Here is a 24,164-nt window from a genome sequence, read left to right as displayed (position 1 = left end):
GTTCCATTTTTTGTCATAGGGTGCTGGCAGATTACGGGCCTCCCATAGCTGCTGCCAGGCCCCTAATCTGCCATGGGCCCCTATACCGCCTCCTCATGCTGCTGCCAGGTCCAGAGTCTCTCATGGGTCCCTGTACGGCCTCCCATTGCTGCTGTCTCCATCGCCACACTCTGCCATGTGCCACTTTCAGGTCTCCTCACACTGCTGGTGGGTTCCATTTTTTGTCATAGGGTGCTGGCAGATTACGGGCCTCCCATAGCTGCTGCCAGGCCCGTAATCTGCCATGGGCCCCCGTACCGACTCCTCATGCTGCTGCCAGGCCCGTAATCTGTCATGGGCCACTGTTGTCGCTTGTTGGCATATTCCGCTCGTTCAGATGCTCCTTCTCCTGCTACTCCTCTTCACGGATTCCGTCAGCAGTCTTTCTTGGAATCCGTTTCCAAGAGACAACAGTTTGCGAGCACGCACCCGACGGTGCAGAAGCTGAACGTCCTCCTGTCCAAGTTGCTGCTGCCAGGCTCGTAATCTGTCATGCGCCCCTGTACCGCCTCCTCATGCTGCTGCCAGGTCCAGAGTGTGTCATGGGCCCCCGTACCGACTCCTCATGCTGCTGCCAGGCCCGTAATCTGTCATGGGCCCCTGTACCGCCTCCCCATGCTGCTGCCAGGTCCAGAGTGTGTCATGGGTCCCTGTACGGCCTCCCATTGCTGCTGCCAGGCCCGTAATCTGCCATGGGCCCCTGTACCGACTCCTCATGCTGCTGCCAGGCCCGTAATCTGTCATGGGCCCCTGTACCGCCTCCTCATGCTGCTGCCAGGTCCAGAGTGTGTCATGGGTCCCTGTACGGCCTCCCATTGCTGCTGTCTCTATCGCCACACTCTGCCATGTGCCACTTTCAGGTCTCCTCACACTGCTGGTGGTTTCCATTTTTGTCATAGGGTGCTGTATGGCCTCCCATTGCTGCTGCCTCCACCGCCACACTGTGGCTCCACACTCTGGTTTTGGCCCCGTGACTGCCCAAATGAGTGAAGTGTGCGGTGATTCTAAGATCGACGGCACTCATCTGCATGTCATACTGACTGACAGTATTATTTCTCTTCCCCAGCAGACTCCATTCGGTTTAATAGTTTGTGCAATGATTCATAAGTGGAAGACAGACAATAGTTTCTGCACTACATGTTGATATGCAACATTCAATTCTTCCTCCACTGTACTTGTACGCAGCCAAGGAAAAGTCTTAATTGCTACAAGCAGACTGTCCCATCCAACCAGAATACAAGATGCCAGTAAACCAGAAGGGGAAACTGGAGCATGTCCCAATTCAAAACCTGTGATTTTGTATGGCATAGTCCGTTTGGTATTTTGAATTTGTACAGCACCAAACTTTCTTAGAAACAGGGCTGCAGCCTAAATGTGAATACGAAGACATTGAGTAAAGACATGCTGCCTTGTACATAGGACAATATTAAGCAATAAGCACATTATATAGTTTATTTAATAGTACACTTTAAAACACAATGTTACAATTACACAAATTCATGTATAACACTCAAGATAAATGTGCACACAGGAGCAGCCTAATGCAAAGTGACCTTAAATCAAGTTACAGCAAAAACAGATTAGATCAGGTATAATTCACAAATCTCCCCTATATGTCACCAAAAATCCAGTAGGAACCATGCAAAGGTTTTTTTTTTCCCCAGATATAAAACATGAATCAGTTGTGGCTCATGCAGCAAACAGTTTATATGCTTATAGGAGGTGAACCATAGCACAGAAACCCACTACAAGAGAAAAACAAAAAAAGGCTAAGTGTACAGGACAGGAACACTTGTTCAGCAAGACTACTATATAGGGCAATGCTATACAAGACAAGGAAAAACATTACATAGCTGGGCTTAATACATAAAGAATAAATATACATCTGCCATTACAAACATGTATACTGTACATCTCGTCCCATCCCAACTGAAACTGCTAAAGCCATTTATCCACTTGTGAGGTCAGCCTTAGCCAACTCTTAAATTGTCCTTTTTATTTGCCAAGTTTACACATTTGCAGGTTGGATCCCATCCTGAATATTTAGAAGAACTCTCCAACATCTGCTCTCTTGTCACGCAGTTTGCTTCTAGCTTTTGTGCGAGCTTTGAATGCAGCAGAGTTGTTCATGTGCTTAAGTGGTGAAAAATAAATTTCGGTTAAAAAAACAAAAGCATCTTGCATATCCAAGAAATCTGAATTGTCAGCGATTGTAGTTTCTTGTACAAATGCCAATTGTTATCTATTGTCAAAGTCAAGCCTTTGTTAAACGCATTACACCTGCCCATCAACAATTTTCCATGCAGCTCACCTACTGTAAACACTGACGGGAGAGGTCTGTATGTAAACACAGATCTCTCCCATCACCAGCATACCACTTTGTATTGCTCTGCATAGCAGAGCAATACAAAGCAGCATGCTTGCATAGTAAACCACACACTGCACACTTCGTAAAACAGCACATAGCTAACCCTTTGATCGCCCAGATGTAAGCCCCCTTCCTGCCCAGTGTCATTAGTACAGTGTCAGTGCTTTTTATTAGCAACAATCACTGTATTAGGGTCATTGGGGATGTCCGTGACAGTTAGTCAGTTTCCACCCAGTGTCAGAATGCCTGCCGCAGTCCCGCTATAACTTGTGTACAGGGATTTTTTTTTTTTTTTTTTTTTTTTTTTTTTTTTTTTTTAATTCTTTTAAGCAAACATGTAGCAGAATACATTTTGGCTTAAATTTGACAATTTAATTTAAATTTTTTACTTTAGAAAAAAAAAAAAAAGGATGTAAACTTCAATTGGGCAGTGTTGCATGACTGCACAATTGTCATTTAAAGTAATGCAGTGCCGTATTGCAAAAAAATAGCCTGTCAGGAAGGGGGGTGTATCCTCTGTCCCCTATGTGATGGAAAAAGTAAAGTTTTTGTAAAAAAATTTAACCACTTGCCTTTTAAAGTCCCTTATGTGATGATTTTTGGGTCTCTAAGGACATTCGGGGTCTAAAAAAAAAAAAAAACCTGCATGTCTCCCCTGTGCTTAACTGAAATCACTGCAGATCGCACTGCATTACATTCTTTCCTGGCCTCAATGTTCAAGGACCCGTACGTGAAGGCATACATGTCACTTCTGGGTCAGGAACAAGGGGAGGAGAGAGGACATGTGTCCGCTGTCCTCCATCCTCTACCCGCCAACACCCACTATGCATGTACTGGGCCCGCAGTTGGGAATGCGGAGCCCGGGATACATAGTGGGCGGGAATTGAGCATCCCTGTCAGTGTAATGAATTTATTACTTCAGACATCAGTGTCTTATCAAAGCTCCAAAAAAATAAAGTGCTATACAGTTATTGCTAGGATATGCAAGTTCACAACTTACTCTTTCAACACGGGAGGTTTTCATTGCTCCAATATCAGCTGCACTCAAGCACAAAGGTGGTCCAAGCTCAAAAATACTGCGCAGAAAGCCATTTGTCTAAAAAGGGAAAAAAAAAAAATATGTATATGAACTGTATTTGGGTGCCACATAGCGACATAAATAAATCCTTTAATGCAGTGCTCACCTATGTAAAATACAAGTTAGAATCATTTGTTCATGCATCAAACTAGGTAAACTGTACTGCAACAATTACTACTACACTGTTCTCAGCGTGAACAAGAACAGTAACAGTTCTGATTTAGGACTAGCTTTAAATGAGAAAATGGGCTCCCCGGCTAAAACTGCTATTCATGTATCCATTGCTGCGGTTGTATATATTGTTGCGGTTGTATATATTGTATGTATGTTTCAAAATAGAGTTTCTCAGAGTAGGGACCACACTGTACAGAGGTGCCTTGATGAAGCAGTGGGGTTCTCACATATACAGCATTTGTAAATGTTGTGCTACTAAACCCTGTTTAATGCATACTAATTTAATTTCTGGTTAGCTGGAAAGGTACATTGGGTTAAGTGACCCAGTAATCACTAGATCACTAGATTCCTCTTCTAGTTGATATGTAAAAGCAATCCAGTGGCAACAGTGTTACCAAGGTTAACACATAGGTACTTGACACAGTAGAAAACATGGCGATCTGGAACTCAGAAAAGGCTGTTCTACAATAGTGTAACATAGGTACCAGCATGTGTGATGAAGCAAGTACCTGCTATATGTAAGCTGGTCATTGCAGTTTGAACATGTAGATGTACATTGAGCCAAACATATGACAGAAAACTGATTAATTCAAAAAGACATGGCAATCCATTTCCCTGTTAATAGGCCAAGATGAAAATTTTTGTAAACAAATATCACCTTACCAGAAGATGAAACTGCATTCCAGAGCCAAACAGCTCCTTGAAAACATCATACGTGAGCCTTTTCACCCAGCAGTCAATGTGCATGCGCTCTCTACCAAAGCGGATCGTTTCAGCCTGAAAGTCTCCATCCTGCACATAAACAAATTTCAATTGTTCCAAGTTGGCATCATTTTAGGCACCACATACAGCATTAACCCACAATTAGAACATAAGTACAACTGTAAAAGTATTAGTATACCTCAACAGCTCTGAGTACATCCCGGAAAACCGAGCGTTGCTTTCGTCTGTCTACTTTGGCTCTGTGTTTATTGCAGTCAGTAGCCAAAGCTTTCAATGTCTGAGTCAAAGGTTCGATGTCTTCATAATAAAAATCCTAAGTGGCAAAAAAAATATTTAGTACTAGTTACAAAAGCTTACACCTAAAAAGAGGGTAAAAGTGAAAATCAAAACACTTGTACATGCAACCTGAATTTTCTCATGCTGTGTGTCACCGCTCTGAGCACAGCCAATTGAAAAAGATCAAACCTAGCTACTGCTGCATCATATGTAGAATACAGCCATTTGGCTTAATCGGTGGTGGTAAAATTTACTTGAAGCAGCCTGAAAATGTTACTTGCCCATTATGTTGACTGTTTTTAACCTCCCTAGCGGTCTGATTATGTCAGTATTTCTGTGCCCAAAGCAGTACTTCTGCATGGAAATATGTAGTTTTTTTATTGTAGGCCTGTAATTTTAGGAATAACTCACTGAAATCTGTCCGAACAAGAGTCTAGTAAACATCCCGGGTACGTTAAAATTTTAAACATGAAATCATAAAAAGTTATTAAATAATAATAAATTCAATTCAATAATCTACTCAAACAAAAACACTGAAATTTGAAATATAGCGCCAAGTTCACACATGACTGAGCAAAGTCGCAAAATCGTTTTCAGTGTCTTGACGAATTTCCCTATGAATCATCATTCAATTCTACAAGTGGTTCTAATTTAATATCGCTGTGTTCTAGCTGGTCTAAAACCACTTTTGACCTAAAGGGAAGCTTTTTGGACACCATGGACATTTCTCAGTATCCAGGCAGAAAGAACAGTAAATATGCAGGCAGGGCACAGGATAAAGCACTAGGGACAAAATGTGAAATGCTTTGATACAGTAATGTTTTACTATGTGATTTTAGTGTATTTAGTGAATGTCACTGACATTTTTCTGTTTCAATATTTTTCATTGAAAAAGTTTTGTTTTAAGAATACAAGCTATAAATACACCCACACAGAGGCAAAGCAGAATAACAGACATCCTGCTGACTTGTATTCGTCTAACGAAATGTCCAATGATATCAAGGGACGGCAAAAGCCGAACCAAATAGCAGCAGTAATCCAACATATCGGAAAAAAAAGAAAAAAAAAAAAAAGGTTAGAAGAAAGGAAAAAGAAAATAGAACAAAAAGAGGAATCAAAGAAAGCATGGAAGGGAAACTAAAAAGGATAACGGATCCAGGGCTAGCACAGCCAGTGACTATAAGAGGCTATAACTAGTAGGAGGTAAGGATGGCAAGGAATAACGTATCCAAGGTTCCCAAACCTCAAGGAATCTCAGATGAGAATCATGAAGAATGCTAGACATCTGTTCATTGAACATAGCATTCATCCGGGTCCTCACCCCCTGGAAGACAACCAAAGGGGTTCTCCAAGCTTGAGCTATAGCACGTTTGGCCAAAATAAATAGGTAGGATGCCAATTTCTGCTGCGACCTAGACAGACCCAAAATTGGGCAATGCAGGAGGGCCACCCCTGCATCCCTACGGACCGTAATATGAAATAGCGTTTTTAGCAAACCAAAAACCCTAGAAGAGAAGCCTATCAATCGCAGGCACGACCACCAAATGTGCAAGACGTCCCCGTGTAGACCACAGTTCCGGAAACACCTATCTCCTCCAGTCGGATTAAAGTGAGCAGTCCGAGCCAGGGCCCAGTACCACCGCAGTAGAACTTTGTAGGCTGGCTCAAGAGTGACTATTGAATGAACATTTCGCCACCATCCCCCAGGCTTAATGCCAATCCTCCGCTGCAATCGAGACTTTGACATTTAAATTTCCCGCCAGTTCCATCCCCTGTACTTCCTGACGTCGCAGGGACTGGAACCCGGAAGACAGATGCAGGAGCGAAGGACAACGCAAGTGCAGAAGGGATCTTGAAGCAACGCTGCAAGGTATTCCCGAGTGTAGCTCAGGGTTACCGCTTGTGGTGCGGATACTTCTCCCCGAGCTACACTTGGGAATACCTCCAGGGAGGTTAATACATGAGTCACTGAGCAACAACCGGTATGCAAATCATAAATGTAAGAAGTATCAGTTACTCAACCACATGCTTGCTAAGCAAAAGGGTGACAGCCAAGCAGCTAGCATTTTAAGTACATACAGGTTTTAACATTTAAAGGCTAGCAATAAGTCCCTAACATGAATCAAGTTGATCTTCCACTAGCTTTGTGTTTTTGGCTTAGGGACTAGAAACCAATGGACAGCCAGGTAAGTAGTACTTTTAAGATATGATCTTAAGTGGCAGACCCCAGTTTTTCACACAACAGGTTCACTTTATAATGCTTAATATCTAAAAATTGCAACCCAGGATGTAAGTGTAAACTACAAATATTCATACCCCCACCCAACCAAAAAACTCCCACCCCCACATTTTCCAACTGGTTACTAAAAAACAAAATTCCACCATATCTAAAAAGCCAAACTATGCAGAAGGCCTTTCCCATTGGTTGATGTCCATCCAGGCCAAACCTGTTGTACATTGAATGGAGCTCATCTGGCATTCCATTAATGGGACATACAGTCAGGTCCATAAATATTGGGACATCAACACAATTCTAACATTTTTGGCTCTATACACCACCACAATGGATTTGAAATGAAACGAATATGATGTGCTTTAACTGCAGACTGTCAGCTTTAATTTGAGGGTATTTACATCCAAATCAGGTGAACGGTGTAGGAATTACAACAGTTTGCATATGTGCCTCCCACTTCTTAAGGGACCAAAAGTAATGGGACAGAATAATAATCATAAATCAAACTTTCACTTTTTAATACTTGGTTGAAAATCCTTTGCAGTCAATTACAGCCTGAAGTCTGGAACGCATAGACATCACCAGACGTTGGGTTTCATCACTGGTGATGCTCTGCCAGGCCTCTACTGCATCTGTCTTCAGTTCCTGCTTGTTCTTGGGGCATTTTCCCTTCAGTTTTGTCTTCAGCAAGTGAAATGCATGCTCAATCGGATTCAGGTCAGGTGATTGACTTGGCCATTGCATAACATTCCACTTCTTTCCCTTAAAAAACTCTTTGGTTGCTTTTGCAGTATGCTTTGGGTCATTGTCCATCTGCACTGTGAAGCGGCGTCCAATGAGTTCTGAAGCATTTGGCTGAATATGAGCAGACAATATTGCCCGAAACACTTCAGAATTCATCCTGCTGCTTTTGTCAGCAGTCACATCATCAATAAATACAAGAGAACCAGTTCCATTGGCAGCCATACATGCCCACGCCATGACACTACCACCACCATGCTTCACTGATGAGGTGGTATGCGACGGATCATGAGCAGTTCCTTTCCTTCTCCATACTCTTCTCTTCCCATTACTCTGGTACAAGTTGATCTTGGTCTCATCTGTCCATAGGATGTTGTTCCAGAACTGTGAAGGCTTTTTTAGATGTCGTTTGGCAAACTCTAATCTGGCCTTCCTGTTTTTGAGGCTCACCAATGGTTTCCATCTTGTGGTGAACCCTCTGTATTCACTCTGGTGAAGTCTTCTCTTGATTGGTGACTGACACACATACACCTACCTCCTGGAGAGTGTTTTTGATCTGGCCAGCTGTTGTGAAGGGTGTTTTCTTCACCAGCGAAAGAATTCTTCGGTCATCCACCACAGTTGTTTTCCGTGGTCTTCCGGGTCTTTTGGTGTTGCTGAGCTCACCGATGCGTTCCTTCTTTTTAAGAATGTTCCAAACAGTTGTTTTGGCCACGCCTAATGTTTTTGCTATCTCTCTGATGGGTTTGTTTTGTTTTTTCAGCCTAATGATGGCTTGCTTTACTAATAGTGACAGCTCTTTGGATCTCATCTTGAGAGTTGACAGCAACAGATTCCAAATGCAAATAGTACACTTGAAATTAACTCTGGACCTTTTATCTGCTCATTGTAATTGGGATAATGAGAGAACAACACACACCTGGCCATGGGACAGCTGAGAAGCCAATTGTCCCATTACTTTTGGTCCCTTAAGAAGTGGGAGGCACATATGCAAACTGTTGTAATTCCTACACCGTTCACCTGATTTGGATGTAAATACCCTCAAATTAAAGCGGACAGTCTGCAGTTAAAGCACATCTTGTTCATTTCATTTCAAATCCATTGTGGTGGTGTATAGAGCCAAAAATGTTAGAATTGTGTCAATGTCCCAATATTTATGGACCTGACTGTAGCTTGTGAATGCCATTAGGCAAAAATCAAACTGCATGACATTACACCAACTACAAAAACAACAAGTTTCTATGCACAGAAATACAATAAAAATATGTAAAGCTAGTTCTATACACCAGAAATTGGACACATTTTTAGAGTTACTAATGCCCATTGGGGGGGAGGGGGGATTGCTATACTTACCTGCTCTGTGCAATGCCACTTCTTGGGTTTTCTGCTAGCACTGCGTGATCTTTGGTGTCTGCCCCTATAGCAAGCGCTTTCTATCAGGGCTGACGTGCAGGCTCACTCCCAAGCCAGATTGTTTTGACAAATATGGTGCGACTCAACCCCGCCCCCCTGAATACGACTGACTCAGGAGTCAATGGCTGCCTCCATGTGCAGGGAGGACAGAGTGCAGCAACGCTGCTCTTGGGCATAGCACTGGATTGTGATTGGGCTCAGGTAAGTATTTAGCAGGGGTGGGGCGAGAACTGATCATGCAAGTTTTTTTTGCTTACTGCAGAGAATGCATTTACAACCCCTTTATAAAAGAACCTCTGTACATTTGTACAAAAAAAAAAACCAGCAAGTGCCAGCATACATCATATCTCTCTACCACAGAGGAAATATAAATTAGGGCACCTAAAATAAAGGTGAACTTTTCCCTATTGGGTACTTTATCCTAAAGTAAATCTTTTTTTCTGTGCTTAACGCCTTTGATTTCCTCCAATCGTTTCCCCCAATTGTGTTCAATTCAGAATGCATAAATATCTCAAGGTGTGGAATTATGGACTATTACCTGCTGAAATCCCTATTGCCAGCTCAAAATGCTTTACCGAATTTATGTTCAGCCTGATGCTAGTGTTACTGTAAGAACACATGCAAAATCACTAGTGACCTGCTAACTGCCAAAGGTAATGGCCACTACTCAGTCCTCTTACTCCTTGACCTCTCCGCAGCCTTCGATACAGTTGACCACCCCCTCCTCGATAAACTACACTCCCTCGGCATCAGATTCCGCTCTCTCCTATCTCTCCCAACGCTCCTTCAGCGTTACCTATAACGCTAGCACCTCCCTCCCTCCCTCTCTCCCCCTCTCTGTTTGAGTCCCCCCAAGGCTCTGTCCTCGGGGCCCCTTCTCTTCTCCATCTACACCTCCTCCCTTGGCAAACTGATACACTCCCACGGCTTCAACTATCACCTCTACGCTGATGACATGCAAATTTACCTCTCCACCCCTCAACTCACCCTTTGTCTCCGCCCGTATCACCCACCTGCTGAATGACATCAGACTGGATGTTGCTCCACTTCCTCAAACTGAACCTTTCCAAAACCGAGCTCCTAATTTTCCCCCCAGCACGCGCCCCCCCCCACCTTCTCCATCACGGCCAACGCCACCAGTCGCACCCCGCAAGCCAAAGTCCTAGGTGTCACTCTAGATTCAAACCTGTCCTTCCAACCCCATGTCCAATCGCTAGCAAGCTCATGCAGGCTCCACCTCCGTAACATCTCCAAAATATGTATGTTCCTAACCCCAGACACTACTAAACTCATTCACTCCCTCATTATCTCACGCCTGGACTACCGCAACTCCCTCACCGGCCTACCTCATCACAGACTATCCCCGCTTCAGTCTATCCTGAACTTAGCGGCCAGACTCATCCACCTTACCAACCACTCTTCTGCCATCCCCCCCCGACATTCCCTCCATTGGCTTCCGATTGCCCAACGCATCAAATTCAAACTACTAACACTGACATACAAAGCCATTCATAATGCTACCCCAAACTACCTCACCGATCTGATACCCAAATACCACCCAACCCGTAATAGTCACTCCTCACAAGACCTACTTTCTAGCTCCCTGGTCTCCACCTCCCACGCCCGACTGCAGGACTTCTCCAGGACTTCCCCCGTCCTCTGGAACTCACTACCCCAATCCATCAGACTGTCACCTACCCTCCTCACCTTTAGGCGCACCCTGAAAACCCATCTCTTCAGGGAAGCCTACCCCACCCTCACCTAACTGCCGATCTCCTCCACTCCTCCTACCACTCCATCCCCCACAGCCACTTCCTCCTGTACCACTTTCCCCTCCCTCCTAGATTGTAAGCTCGAAAGAGCAGGGCCCTCGAACTCCTGGTGTATTTTGTTACTGTATTGTCTCATGCACTGTCCCCCACTATAATGTACAGCGCTGAGCAAACCTTCTGGCGCTATATAAACACTGTATAATAATGCAATCTTTCATACAAAATGCAATACTGTACCACGTGCAGTAAATATAACAACCTTGCCAACTTTGGTGCAATAAAGTCTTTAATGAACTAAAGCCCATTTTATTTAAAACCATTAGTAAGGAAAATTCAGCGTTATTCCTTGTAAATTAATATGGCACACTCCCCAGGGGACAAACTAAGGGTCCATTCACACCAGATACGGTGGGACTGCGCGGACTGGATACTCAAGCACAGTCCCACCGCATAAGGCAAAATTACTCGTCTGTGCCTGATTCACACCACTGCGTTTGTGGTGGTTGCAGGAAGTATGCACTATTCTGTGCACTGCAGAGTGAGGAATCGCCTTGCACTGCAGCCAATTTAAATTAAGAGGGGGTGGGGGTGGGAAGTGCAGTAGAGAGCGGCAATATTAGCCAGACCGCACAGACCATTGCGTTCTAAAGCGGTGCCTGGTATGAATGGACCCTACAAAAATGACTTGCATCAGTGACTGGGAATTAAAGCAACAGTAACCAAACACATGAGGACCTTGGATGGAAATGCATTGTACCTACATACAAAACTTGCATGGTAAAAAACAGCCCCAAAAAGGGTTCCCAAGATGTAGAAGGAACTACTTCTGGGAGACTAGAAAACATCTTATGATAGAAACCCCGTAGTGAAGAGTAACATTAGAGTGCCTGGCCCAACCTGCTCAAAAACTAGAGCCAAAACAGCCGAGATGGGAGCTAAAAAGGACCAGGAAGAGATGAGAGAAAGTTAAACATCTGCAGGAGCACCAGGAGTTTGAACAAATTCACCTTAAAGAGGGGTAACATTAGTAGAAAGCAAACCTGCTGTGGACCTTTCCAACATGGAAATACATGGGTTCCAGCATTGGAAAATGACACTTACAACCTAACAATGGGTTACGCCCAAGGGACTCAATGGTCTCTTCACTCTGAGGTAATGACGGGAGACAGGTGTCTTAAAAAAAGGTCTCCATTGGACGGAGACTTCGAACCAAGTCAGAAATAGTCACTGTAACCAACGGTCCACGCTACTCAAAAGCTGAGGGGAGACTTTGCTGAAGGTGCGGAACAACATTTGTCTTTACAGTCATTATCTGAGGAAGAGGGTGAATTTGGTCAGTCATCTATGAATACAATAGAAATCCCTGACAATGGAATTAGAGGGTTGCTATGGGTTGGGCCCTATATCCATAGGGTTGCTAGATTCCAGACACTAGTGTCCTCAGGGTAAACATTTCCAAAAAAAAAAAAAAAAAAAGTAGGAGTTAGCTGGGCTCACCTGTAGCAGAGACAGGACTTTTCCCTATGTCTGGATACAGACCTTTGCAACCATGTGACAGTGAAACAATTAGGTATCAAGGTATCAGACAAGGCCTTAGCTGGAGGCCGAAAAGACCAGGAGGTGATTGGAGTCACTGTAGGCAGACAGTAAGAATAGCATGGATTGTAGATCAGAGTTCCAAGTTGCTCTTCTGCAAGGCAGGAACAGGATGCTTCCTCTACACCAGCGGTATACAAACTTTCTAAACATAGGGCCAGTTTACGGTCCATCAGATTTTCGGGGGCCGGACTATGGCCATTGGGAGTAGAAATTGTCCCGGCATCAGTGGAAGTAAATACATTTTTGTTATTAGGGGGAGGAATCGCACCCCTTCATTAGTGTAAGTGGGAGGAATAGTGCCAAACTGGTGAACAGTGGCAGGAATAGTGTCCTATTGTTGGGTGTCAGTGACAGGAATAGTGCCCCATCAATGGTGTTAGTGGGAGGAATAGTGTCCTACAGTTGGTTTCATTGGGGGGGAATAGTGCCCCATCATTGGTGTGAGCAGTAGGAATAGTGTCCTATTGTTGGTGTTCGTGCGGGGGGGAAAAAATGCCTAATCAATGGTGTCAGTGGGAGGAATAGTGCCCCATCATTGGTGTCAATGGTATAAATAATGCCTCATTGACATCAGTAGCGGCAATTGGTTGTAGCAATTGTATCAGTTGGATGAAAAAAGTGCACCGAGGGCCAGATAAAGGCAAGAAAAAGGCCACAGTTTGAAGACCACTGCTTTATACTGAATGGCAGGAAAAAGTGCCACAGAGTAGATGTCAGCGCAAAGTCCATCAGAAGGTGAACAGTCAACAGATAATTTTGAAAAGCAGTGCAAACAGCAGCTCCCAGTGCCCAACTCAAGTAAATCTGTGTCCTTCCCATACACGGCAGAGCAACAGGCTCACTTTAATGCAGACTTAACCACTTGCCGCCCAGCCACCGCATATAAACAGTGGTAGGGCGGCGCTCGTAGGCAAAAGCAAGTTTTAAAACGGCTGCCTTCAAAACAGGTAGGGGGCGCATGCGAGGCGCGCGCCCGCCCTACCTGTCCCGCGGGTGTCAGCCGACGGGTCACAGCCGTTTTTTACCGGCCGTTTTCCCGCGATTGCCGGTGATCGCTAACACAGAGCAGGGCTGCATTGTTTACACACAGCCCTGTTCTGTGTCCGTTCTCTGACAGCTTGTGAGAAGCTGCAGAGTTTCTCTCCCTAGTTCAGCTCCCCCCTCCCTTCCCCCGTCCAGTACACACCCCCGCCCCCTAGTAAAACATTCCCCTTACACTGCAAATTCTAAAAATGTTAACCCCTTCCTCCCCAGTGACATTAGTACAGTTTCAGTGTTTTTTTCTTTTCACTGATCACTGTATTGGTGTCACTGGGGATGTCAGTGACCCCAAGTCAGTCCCCCCCGTGTCAAAATGTCCGCCGCTGTCCCGCAGTCCTGCCATAAGTCGCTGATTGCCGCCAAAAGTCGCTGATCGGCGCCATTAGTATAAATAAAAATTTAAAATTCCAGTATCTTTCCCGCCATTTGTAAATGCTATAACTTTCACGTAAACCAATTTGCACGTATTGGGATTTTTTTTTTAGCAAAGACATGTCGCAGAATGAATTTTGGCAGAAATTTATGACTAAATTTGATTTTTGCATTTTTTTTTTTTACTGGACATGTTTTATAGCAAAAAGTCCAAAATATTGTTTTTTTTCCTCAAAATTGTCAGCCTTTGTTTTTATAGCGCAAAAAATAAAAACTGCACAGGCGATCAAATACCACCGAAAGAAAGCTCAATTTGTGGGGAAAAAAAGGATGTAAATTTCATTTATGTACCGTATTGCATGACCGCGCAATTGTCCGTTAAACTAGCGCAGCGCTGTATAGCAGAAAAATGGCGTAAATTGCAGTATTTATACCATAGTTTGTAGACGCTATAACTTTCACACAAAGCAATCAATATACACTTATTGGGATTTTTTTTTACCAAAAACATGGAGCAGAATACATTTTGGCCTAAATTTATAACCAACTTTGAGTTTACTATATATTTTTTATAGCTGAAAGTAAAAAATATTGTTTTTCTTCAAAATTTTTGGCCTTTTTTTGTTTATAGCGCGAAAAATAAAAAGCGCATAGGTGATCAAATTACACCGAAAGAAAGCTCTATTTGTGTGAAAAAAAGGACGTAAATTTTGTTTGGGTGCAGCATTGCATGACCGCGCAATTATCAGTTGAATTAGTGCAGCGCCGAGTAGCAAAAAGAGGCCTGGTCATTAAGGGGGGGTAAATCCTCAGGTGCTCAAGTGGTTAACCAGAAGCCTACACTTTACTTTCACTACTCCAGGAGTGAAGGCAAAGCCCAAAGAGCTACATGGTGCTGAAGTCCTAGTTCACACAAGGCTTTGGACTTCCAACACTGTCACATGCTTCTTCATATCCATATAAGTGGATATGACCCAAAAAAGTCTAAGTTGCAATTTAAAAAAACAGGACAGACTCATTTGAGTTATATTGCCATGGCAGTTTCTTTACAGGTCTACACAATGTACTAGGTTCATAAATACTCAGTAACCCTCTACAAAGTGTTGTAGATATCAATCGCATGCTACAAATATCCATGGACAAACCAAAATGTGGGTGTAAACTCAGACCCTGAATTATCCACTGAAATCTGAAAACTGTCCATAAATACAACTATTAATAGCCCAAAAAAACACTTACTGCATCCGCTTCTCGCGCAATTTCAAACAGAACAGCCAGTGTTTCCCCAGCTGTAATTCTCATGTTTACATCCTCGCAGGAAAGCAGTCGTGGAAGTTTCGGTAGATGTCTACAAGAGTGGCAAATAGAAAGTAACCAATTTGGCATTTTAAAAGACTACTTACAAATATAAACCTTTGCAGCAAAGCAGCTCTAAAGAACAATTCCAAACAGCAAACTAATCCATTTGTTCTCATCTAGATAAACAGGCCATTTCTAAAGTTAAAATCAACCAGTGTTACCTACATGTCTATTTTCTTCTTTGCTTCACTTGTATGACAGATGGTTAGCAAAAGGGTCCATGATTGGAGAGCTTGGATGTGAAGTGCTGAACAGCTATCAGCCCCACCTTCAGAACGATATTGCTTCGTGAAGAGGTTTTCCAAACACTCCATTGTTCCATACAAGTCCTAGTCAATAAAAAAAAAAAACACTTTAAGCAAAGGAAATTTATCAGTTGAAAATATTTAATTTAGCTGGTGGTCAGCCTTATTACCTCTATGTCATCGGCAGCAATAAAGCAGCAGAGGCCCAAGTATGTAGCACACTGTTGAGAAAAAGATGAGATTTAAACCATGTACAATTTTTAACAGCCCAGAGTAAGATTTAATATAGACAACTACTTCACCTAATTACACTTATGGGGGGGTGAGCTTTCCAGCAATATAGTTTTGCAAAATCTAAGTATGTCATTTACAGACACTATTTTGACTAGTGTTTTTATAGTTGTGCATGCTCACATTTTGTTCTATAATCTGTCCTATTTAACCACAAGCCTACAGGGCACTTATACCCCTTCCTGCCCAGGTCAATTTCCAGCTTTAATCGCTATTGCACTTTGAATGAAAATTGCGGTCATGCAACACTGTACCCATATGAAATTTATCATTTGTTTGTGACAGATAAGATAGAGCTTTATTTTGGTGGTATTTAATCACCTCTGGGGGTTTTTTTTTATTTTTTCTTAAACCAAAAACCACTGAATTTTGAAAAAAAAAAAAAGTTTGTTTTTGTTATAAAATTTTGTAAATAAGTGATTTTTCTTCTTCACTGATGTGCGCTAATGAGGCGGCATTGATGGACACTGACAGGTGGCACTGCTGAGGCTACACTGATCATCAGGGCACACTGATCATCAGTGATTTGATGATCAGTGTACATGTCCCCTCCGCAGAATGCAGATTACTGGCTCTCCTCTTGAGCTGTCAATCACAGCTCGAGAGGAGAAAAATGCCGATAACTGGCATTTCCCTGTTTACATGTGATCAGCTGTGATTGGACACAGCTGATCACATGACCGAGCCGGCATCTTTGGCCGAGGGGCACAGCGCACCATTGATTGCTGCGCATGTGCGATTAGAATGGGAGGACGTCATATGACGTAATCCCAGAACCACCTTGCGGCCGTCATATTACTATATGGCGGGCGGGGGGTGGTTAAAATTATACTAAAATAAGGCTTCTGGTACAAAACGCATGGCAAAGTTATTTTGTAGCTAAAAAGTTTTTGCACTTTAATGTCCCAGGGGAAAAAAAAGAAAAAAAAAAAAAAAAAAAATACAACCACACAAATGAACAAATTGGCAGAAATAGCAGTTCAAGTGAGGAAGAAGTTCATTAGTGTCAATTGAGTGACAAAAGGTTAAATAGAAATGTATGTTAACCCTTTCCCACCCACCTAGCACCATCTTTCAAAGAACGCTCGGGGGTAGGAAGGATCGGCGACCATGTGAACAGTGATCAGCTTGTCACAGTGGTCACATGATCAGAAGCCAGTCCTGCAAGCTATGGATGTCTTCTCCGGACAGAGTGGCTTTTAGCCTCATCTGTCCAGTGGACAGGGTGAGCTGAGAGTTAACAGCTTCCCGTCCGCCCTATAGCAGAAGTACTGCTACAGGGCAGCACAGGTGTGCAAAAATACACATACACATACCAAAAAGTCAGCTCCTACACTGCTTTGCATGGCTGTGTATAGCTCAGTAATGCAAAGCAGTGTGCTTACAGGACATAATGTAAACTGTCACACAGTAAACCCTTGACCACCCCACGTTAACCCCTTCCTGCCCAGTGCCATTAGTACAGTGTCAGTGCTTTCCATTAGCACTGATCACTGTATTGGTGTCACTGGGGATGTCTGACACCAAGTAATTTCCCCCCCAGTGTCAGAATGCCTGCCGCAGCTGTTCGCCCATACAGCCATTTGTAAACACTAACTTTCATGTAAACCAATTTACATGTATTGGGACATTTTTTAAGCAAAAGACATGTAGCAGAATACATTTTGGCCTACATTTATGAAATTTCATTAAATTTTTTTATTGGACATTCAATCGCAAAAAGTAAAATACTGCTTCTCAAAATGTTTTTTTTTTTAGAGCAAAAAAAAAAAAACCCACAACTGAAAGCTCTATTCGTGGGAATACATTTTTTAATTTGGGTGCGGCGTTGCATGACCGCACAATTGTCAGTTAAAGGAACGCAAAAAATGGCCTGGTCAGGAAGGGGGGGGGGGGTTGTAAATCCTCTGGAGGGCAGGTTAAAAGGTCAGCTTTTTTGCTGCTGCACATGAGGTAATGCAGTGTAAAAAGGGGTAAACAATTTCTTTCATGGATGTCATGACAATTAAAGGTCTCACCTTAGGTGAAGGGGGACAGGTTTTATTTTATTTTTGAATTTTGCAATGCCTCAACCATGTTTAAAATGAATGAGCAGGGGCTTTTTTTCTGAAGCTATGCAAGCTTCATGGGAGCTGAAGAAATGTTTCCTCCCATGACAGAAGAGTTAGGTAGACAGACCCCGTTCAACACTTTATAGGCAATTCCATTCCACAATTAAAGAAGCCGGTCTACCTGTCTAAATTGGTGATAAGGCTATTGAAAAACAATGTTGGCCTGTGCACAGATATTGGTCATCTTTATAGATAAAACTACCATGATGTTTACCAAGTTGTGCAAAAAGTAGTACTTGAAATTAATCTCTGAAACAGGATTCTTTCTAAAATCTAATACAGCAGTATTGAACCCAAAAGCAAAGAGCAGGTCAAGTATTGTCACAATTTTTCTAGGTAAATATTTCTAAAAAGGTGCTATTGACATGATTTTCACCACGTCTAACAACCCATACATACAAAAATAAAAAAACAGAAATCAAGTTACGTGTAATAAAATCGAATGACAGGGAAAATGTATTGAACACGCCAACTAAAATTTAATACTTTACCAATAAAGGATTTTGTACGACAGCTTCGACTCCTCCTGTACAGAGAAACTTATTGCATGCATTGCTCAGGTGTGATTTTGGCCCATTCTTCCACACATGATCCTCACATGTTGAAGGTTCCATGGGCCTCTTCTATGAACTCTGATCTTCCATAGTTCTTTCCATAGATTTTCTATTAGATTAAAGTTAGGTGATTAGCTGGGCCATTCTAGCAGCTTTATTTTCCTTGAGACCAGTTGTGCGTTTCCTACCTCCAAACTTCACTGTTGGTATGGTGTGATGTGCAGTGCCATTTGACCTCCCAAACATGGTTTATATTAGGGTATCCAAAGAGTTCCGATTTGGTCTCATCTGACCAGACTATAGTCTCCCAGGATTGTCTAAATGGCGCGCACAAACTTTGCGAGCTTCAACATGCTATTTCTTCAGTAATTGAGTCTTGCATGGTGAGCGTGCATACAGGCCATGGCAGTTGAGTGCATTATTTATGGTTTTCTTTGAATCAATCGTACCTGCTAATTCTAGGTCTTCCTGAAGCTCTCCACAAGTAGTCCTTGGCTCTTGGACAACTCCTCTGAATTCTTTTCACTCCGGTCAGAAACCTTGCGAGGAACACCTGATGTAGCCGGTTTATGGTGAAAGGATGTTTTCCACTTCAACATTATGGCCCCAACAGTGCTCACTGGAACATTAAGAAGTTTAGAAATCCTTCTGTAACCAATGCCACTCAACAGAGCCCTTGCTTTTACCCATTATAAGAGGTTTGTAACACCTTGGTAATGAGATACCTTTTTTCAGGCCATCAGTTGAGACTGAACCAGCTGATATTAATTTTCACTGACAAGGGGCATGCATTTTTGCACCTCCCACTCTGTTCAATTTTTTTTCCCCGTGTCATTTTATTTTTTACACAACGTAATTTCTGAACTTTGTTTTGATTTCTTTGTATGTATAGACTGCATGGCTAGTTACTGACATGGTGAAAAATTCATGTCAATAGCACCTTTAGAAATATTTTTACGTAGAAAAATGGCCACTTGTTCAATACTTTTATTACCTGCTGTACATATTGCAGTTTACCAAGTCTTCGAAGAAAGCCCAAAACGAAACTAATGCAGCCATCACATCTATGTTGATCTGGTGATCCAGCCAGTAAGTTAGATTTTCAACATAAGTGCTCTTGCAGTTACAGGAATAAGACCATTTAACACGGACAAGAGTACCTAAAATAATTGGCTCTCATGTAAAACCTTTATCAAAAAAAAAAAAAAAAAGTTTACCAATCAAAATTATTAGCTGGAGCTCAGATTCAATGTGTTACTGTATTTAAAACTACTACTACTTCTAACACTCCCCTCCCACAAACTGACAATGCTACTGTTCAAATCTGACCCGTGTTCATACATCCACAGTGGTGTGTATAATACAGGTGGTAAGTTACTGGCTAAATTACCAGGGAAAAACACCTAAAAGAAAAAAAACGTCCACTACATCTGATTGGCAAGCTGCAATATATTACATTTTTGGTTTACTACCACTCAAATGTGTACAAGTACTTACAGCCTGCCGTGCCTGGGTACTTGCACTTCTGTCACAAACAATGGTCTTTAGAGTTGGAGCCAAGGTTTTGAACACCTCTTCGCTTTCATTGCCAGAGCCAAGCTGGCAGCAAAGGAGGCAGGCTAGAGCTGCTGCTATACGCTGCTCTTCACCTTTTCCTAGAAGGGAAAAAAAAAAAAAACAAAAAACAGTATGTCAATGCAGGAGGAAAAAATAGATGAGAAACATCACCATTTAAAGCAGACCTTGCACTATAGACAAGGTCCACCTATTAACTTCTCTAACCCCCCCCCCCCCCCCCAATTGCACTATAAAGCTGGGGCTTTTTTGCAGAGGGGTATGCCATGCTCTGATGGAATCCCAAATCCCAGAGACCACTCCGCATGGGAATGTGTGCAAGAGGTTTGGGCTACTGCACATTGCTTGGCTTTTGCTGAAAGGGACACGTCACCCATATGCAAGTGCAATAGGCATGGGAAGCCATGGAAAGGATTTCATAATTTTCTTCCCTATAGAGTTTAGTTATTTGTAAAAGGGAGGGAAACGCTGTAAATTAGCAGACCTTGTGTTTTTGGTACAAGTTCTGCTTTAAGACCATGCAGGCTTTTACCCAAATAAACTGGATTCCCGCAGCAAGAATCAGTGGATTCTTGTGGCTGAAACAAGTGCAAGTGAATGGCGGCAGCCGTTCAGCCTGTACAAAGTAAAGTTAGGCTGTTAGTGGTCATTGACGTTTACATATATAGTTACACACCAAGCAGTTACCTGCTTGTTAGGGATAGACGTCTGAGCCTGGATGCATCTGACAGATTCTCGCTGCTGGAATCTGGCAATGCGGGTAAAACACCCAAGTATACTCAGTAAAAATACTAGTGCAGCCAGCTGGCATTCATGTGCTCTCACACTTCAAATCAATGCAGTAATTAAGTGTCGTGCTGCTATTATCCACAGAACCACTGTTAAATGCCAACGTAAATGCATGATAGGATATGCACATTTACAAAACTGAAATACATTTTCAAATACTGTCCATGCTGGAAATTTAATACACAAATACATGTGCAAATGTCCAGTATTTCCAGGTAAACAGGTGCAAGAGTAGAATAAGTGCTGCACTATTTCCTACTATTTATATCAACCAATTTGTAAGGGCTATAACCATGCAAATAACCTGATGTAACCCTAATTGCTACAGCTGTGTAAGTTGTCAAACTATCTACAAAAATATAAACTGCAAAAAGCAGAGCAAGTGACAATTTCAAATATTGCCCATCATGGTGGAAATTCTCTTCAAACACAGCATGCATATCAAATGTACTATTATGCAAGCCAAATAACCGCGCACATGCCCTTTAAGGGAATGAATCCTGCAGTTTTCCTCAACTATCTGGTGGGGGCCAGTGCAGCCCACGACAGTCAACCACATAGTGTGACATTAAAACTCACCAAAAAACAAACCACAAGACATTTATAGGTGCACAGCAGACATTCTCTAATGAATGTCATTCCCTTGGTCCTACCTGTGATCTACACGGCTCTGGATTGTGCATCCCATCACTTCCTGGTTAACAAGTCATCTGACTTCGTCATACGTCACAAAATCACATCTTCCTCAGTGGTGTAGGTATTGGGTAATAACACGGCAATTATGTGAACTATGTTATTGGTTTATTATAGCACTTGAAAATTGGTATAAGTACTAGGAAGTAGTAGTGTGGCATTTCCCATGTGAAGTACTACTAATGCACCAAAAACAGCACGAAATTGGAATTACCACTTTCTTTAGGCTGCATTTATACAACAAAAAATACTATTAAAAAACCACTGAAGCAACTAGAATACTACATACCTTTCTTTAGGCAGCGCTCAATACTATCTGTGATTGTTAGCCTTCTTTCTAAGATGAAGTCATTTAATATTTTGGAAGCCAAACCATTCTTTAAGCCTTCTAGAGCAGTTTGCCTTGTCTTTGCACTGAAAAATACAATATATTGCAGATAGAAAATACTTTGTTATACAAATTACATTCCTCTACAAGTGTATTAATGCCCTTTACTAGTGTAAACAGCAATATGCCTTGATTATTAATCCTGACATTGCTACAAAAAAAAAAAAAAAACCACACATTTAACCACTTGCCTGCCTGAGGATTTACCCCACTACCTGACCAGGCTTTTTTGCTTTACAGCGCTGCATTACTTTGACTATTACGCGGTCTTGCAATGCTGCGCCCACACTAAAATTTACATCCTTTCTTTCCATGAATTGAACTTTTACGGTGGTACGTGATCACCTGTGCTGTATTTTTTACTCTATAAAACAATTTTGGGGGAAAAAAATATATATCTTTTTGACTTTACTATGAAACATGTCCAGTAAAAATTTTTATTTTTGTTAAATCAAAGTTCAGTCATAAATTTAGGCCAAAATGTATTCTGCTACATGTATTTGCTAAAAAAAATCCAATACATTTAAATAATTGGTTTACATGAGTTATACCGTTTACAAATGGCGGTATATATACACACTGGTATTTTTTTTTATTAGTAATGGCAGCGATCAGCAACTTATAGTGGAACTGCAGTGGGCATTCTGACACTGGGGGGACTCTGTCACCGACATCCCCAGTGACACCAATACAGTGATCAGTGCTAAAAAAACACAAAACAAAAACACAGATACTGATGGTACTGGGCAGGAGGGGTTAATATGAGGGGCGATCAAACTGTTAGCTGTGTGCTAGGAGTTTTACTATGGGGCGGTGTATGTGTGCTTCTCTGTAAACAAACTGCTTTGGATGGCTGTGCACAGCCATCCAAAGCAGTGTGCATGAGCTAGTTTGAGATCCTCAGTAATCACTGGGTGCTGGCAAGTAATTAGTGACAGCCGCACCCCCTACCCGGAAATGCAAACACACGATTTTATGCACCTGTGCCGCCCTGTAGTAGCAGTATTTCTGCTATAGGGCTGTCAGGAAGCAGTTAAGAAAAAAGTCCACTAGATAAACACTACGCACCCATTTTAGAGACTATGCATCTAGAAGCCTAAAATCTACTCCCCTCCAAACAAAACATTAACACAATTGGTATAGATACCTTTTGTCCATTGTAAGATCAATAAGACCCTTTAATTTGAACTCAAAGTCTTCCTGAGCTGCTATTTCATCAACTTCAGCACCTGTTTGAGATAGATTGTTTAAGTGATCTTTCACAGAACCAAACTTTATAAAGCAGATATGCATAAAATATCCCCAGATTATTGCTGTAATCAGTATTTCCCAACATGAAATCACATCCCCAAAAATGCCTAACCAGAAATACACCACATTAGTTGCTCCCTGTATGCATATACCTTTCACACAGCTCTTTAATTTGCTGGGCCTGTCCTACCCCGAAGTCTACTTCAGGAGCGGCAACAGACAAGGCAGTGCTAATAGTATTTGTGAGCATATTTAACCATCCCGTCAACTGGAAATTAAAGTCTGTACTCTATAGTGTTTTTCCACCGACATTGAAAGATCACCAAGTTAGCTACCAAGTGCTTCAGTCATACCATTTGTTTAGCCATAATGCAGCTATGCTAAAACTCCTACTGCTGCCACCATCTTTGGAAAATCAAATTTCATACCAATCAAGATGGCAGAGTATCAGATTTACATACTGTAGGTGCCAGACATGAGCCATGCCCCTCTTTATGCCTCTGTGCTGGTAATGAAGCATTATACCATGCTTGCACTAGGAAGGATCAATATTGTGCAGACTAGCAAACACATTGAAATGCATTCGCAGCTTTGTTTAGAGGGATGGCCTCAATAACACTGTGGGTCTATCATGGTTTGAACAGGCTGGAGCAGACATGACACCGCTATTGCTTACTATAATAAAGTAGGGTCTCCACAGCTTTGTAGTGTAGCAAGGGTGTGTGGCTCAACAAAGCAAAATATGTCAGAAGACTAAATGGTTTCCATACATTTTAAATCTGACAGTTTAAAGACTAAAGACCTGGTAATTAATCAGTATTAGAACTCACCATCCTCTTGATAGCTGGCAGCGTCACTAAAACTACTGCACTGGCTCATGGTTTCAAGTGAGGAATCATCGTCACTAAATGGATAAATATTTTTCTGCCGACCACCTGCAAAGAGAGTTGCGCAATTTTTATAGGTAATTTGAGTAATTTTACATCTTAAACATTTCAGTAGACAAAAATCAAAGAATCTATTCCACTTGAGTGAAAAACAATGACCAAGCTTGAATACGCCAGAAAAAGGATTCCACG

General features: G+C 42.2%; 1 protein-coding gene across 1 annotated transcript in view; it reads right to left on the bottom strand.

Annotated features, from left to right (window-relative positions):
• Positions 1 to 1,477: 1,477 nt before the first annotated feature.
• Positions 1,478 to 24,164, bottom strand: part of LOC149449854 (interferon-related developmental regulator 1-like) — a 47,802-nt gene continuing 25,115 nt past the window's right edge. Inside the window, exons 2-12 of the mRNA XM_089692660.1 lie at positions 23,916 to 24,020; positions 22,982 to 23,063; positions 21,736 to 21,860; positions 19,887 to 20,044; positions 15,604 to 15,654; positions 15,354 to 15,517; positions 15,069 to 15,177; positions 4,561 to 4,695; positions 4,323 to 4,451; positions 3,408 to 3,503; positions 1,478 to 2,172 (exon numbers count right to left, since the gene is read on the bottom strand). Of these exons, the coding sequence (XP_089548786.1) occupies positions 2,083 to 2,172; positions 3,408 to 3,503; positions 4,323 to 4,451; positions 4,561 to 4,695; positions 15,069 to 15,177; positions 15,354 to 15,517; positions 15,604 to 15,654; positions 19,887 to 20,044; positions 21,736 to 21,860; positions 22,982 to 23,063; positions 23,916 to 24,020 (1,244 nt within the window). The 3' untranslated portion in view covers positions 1,478 to 2,082. The remainder of the gene's footprint in view (positions 2,173 to 3,407; positions 3,504 to 4,322; positions 4,452 to 4,560; positions 4,696 to 15,068; positions 15,178 to 15,353; positions 15,518 to 15,603; positions 15,655 to 19,886; positions 20,045 to 21,735; positions 21,861 to 22,981; positions 23,064 to 23,915; positions 24,021 to 24,164) is intronic.

This window comes from Staurois parvus, unplaced genomic scaffold, assembly GCF_062004578.1.
Source record: "Staurois parvus isolate SC_StPar_1 unplaced genomic scaffold, SC_StPar_1.0 ptg000599l, whole genome shotgun sequence".
NCBI classification, from domain to species: Eukaryota; Metazoa; Chordata; class Amphibia; order Anura; family Ranidae; genus Staurois; species Staurois parvus.
The sequence above is the reverse complement of the archived record's forward strand: the minus strand, read 5'-3'. Positions and strand labels throughout refer to the sequence as shown.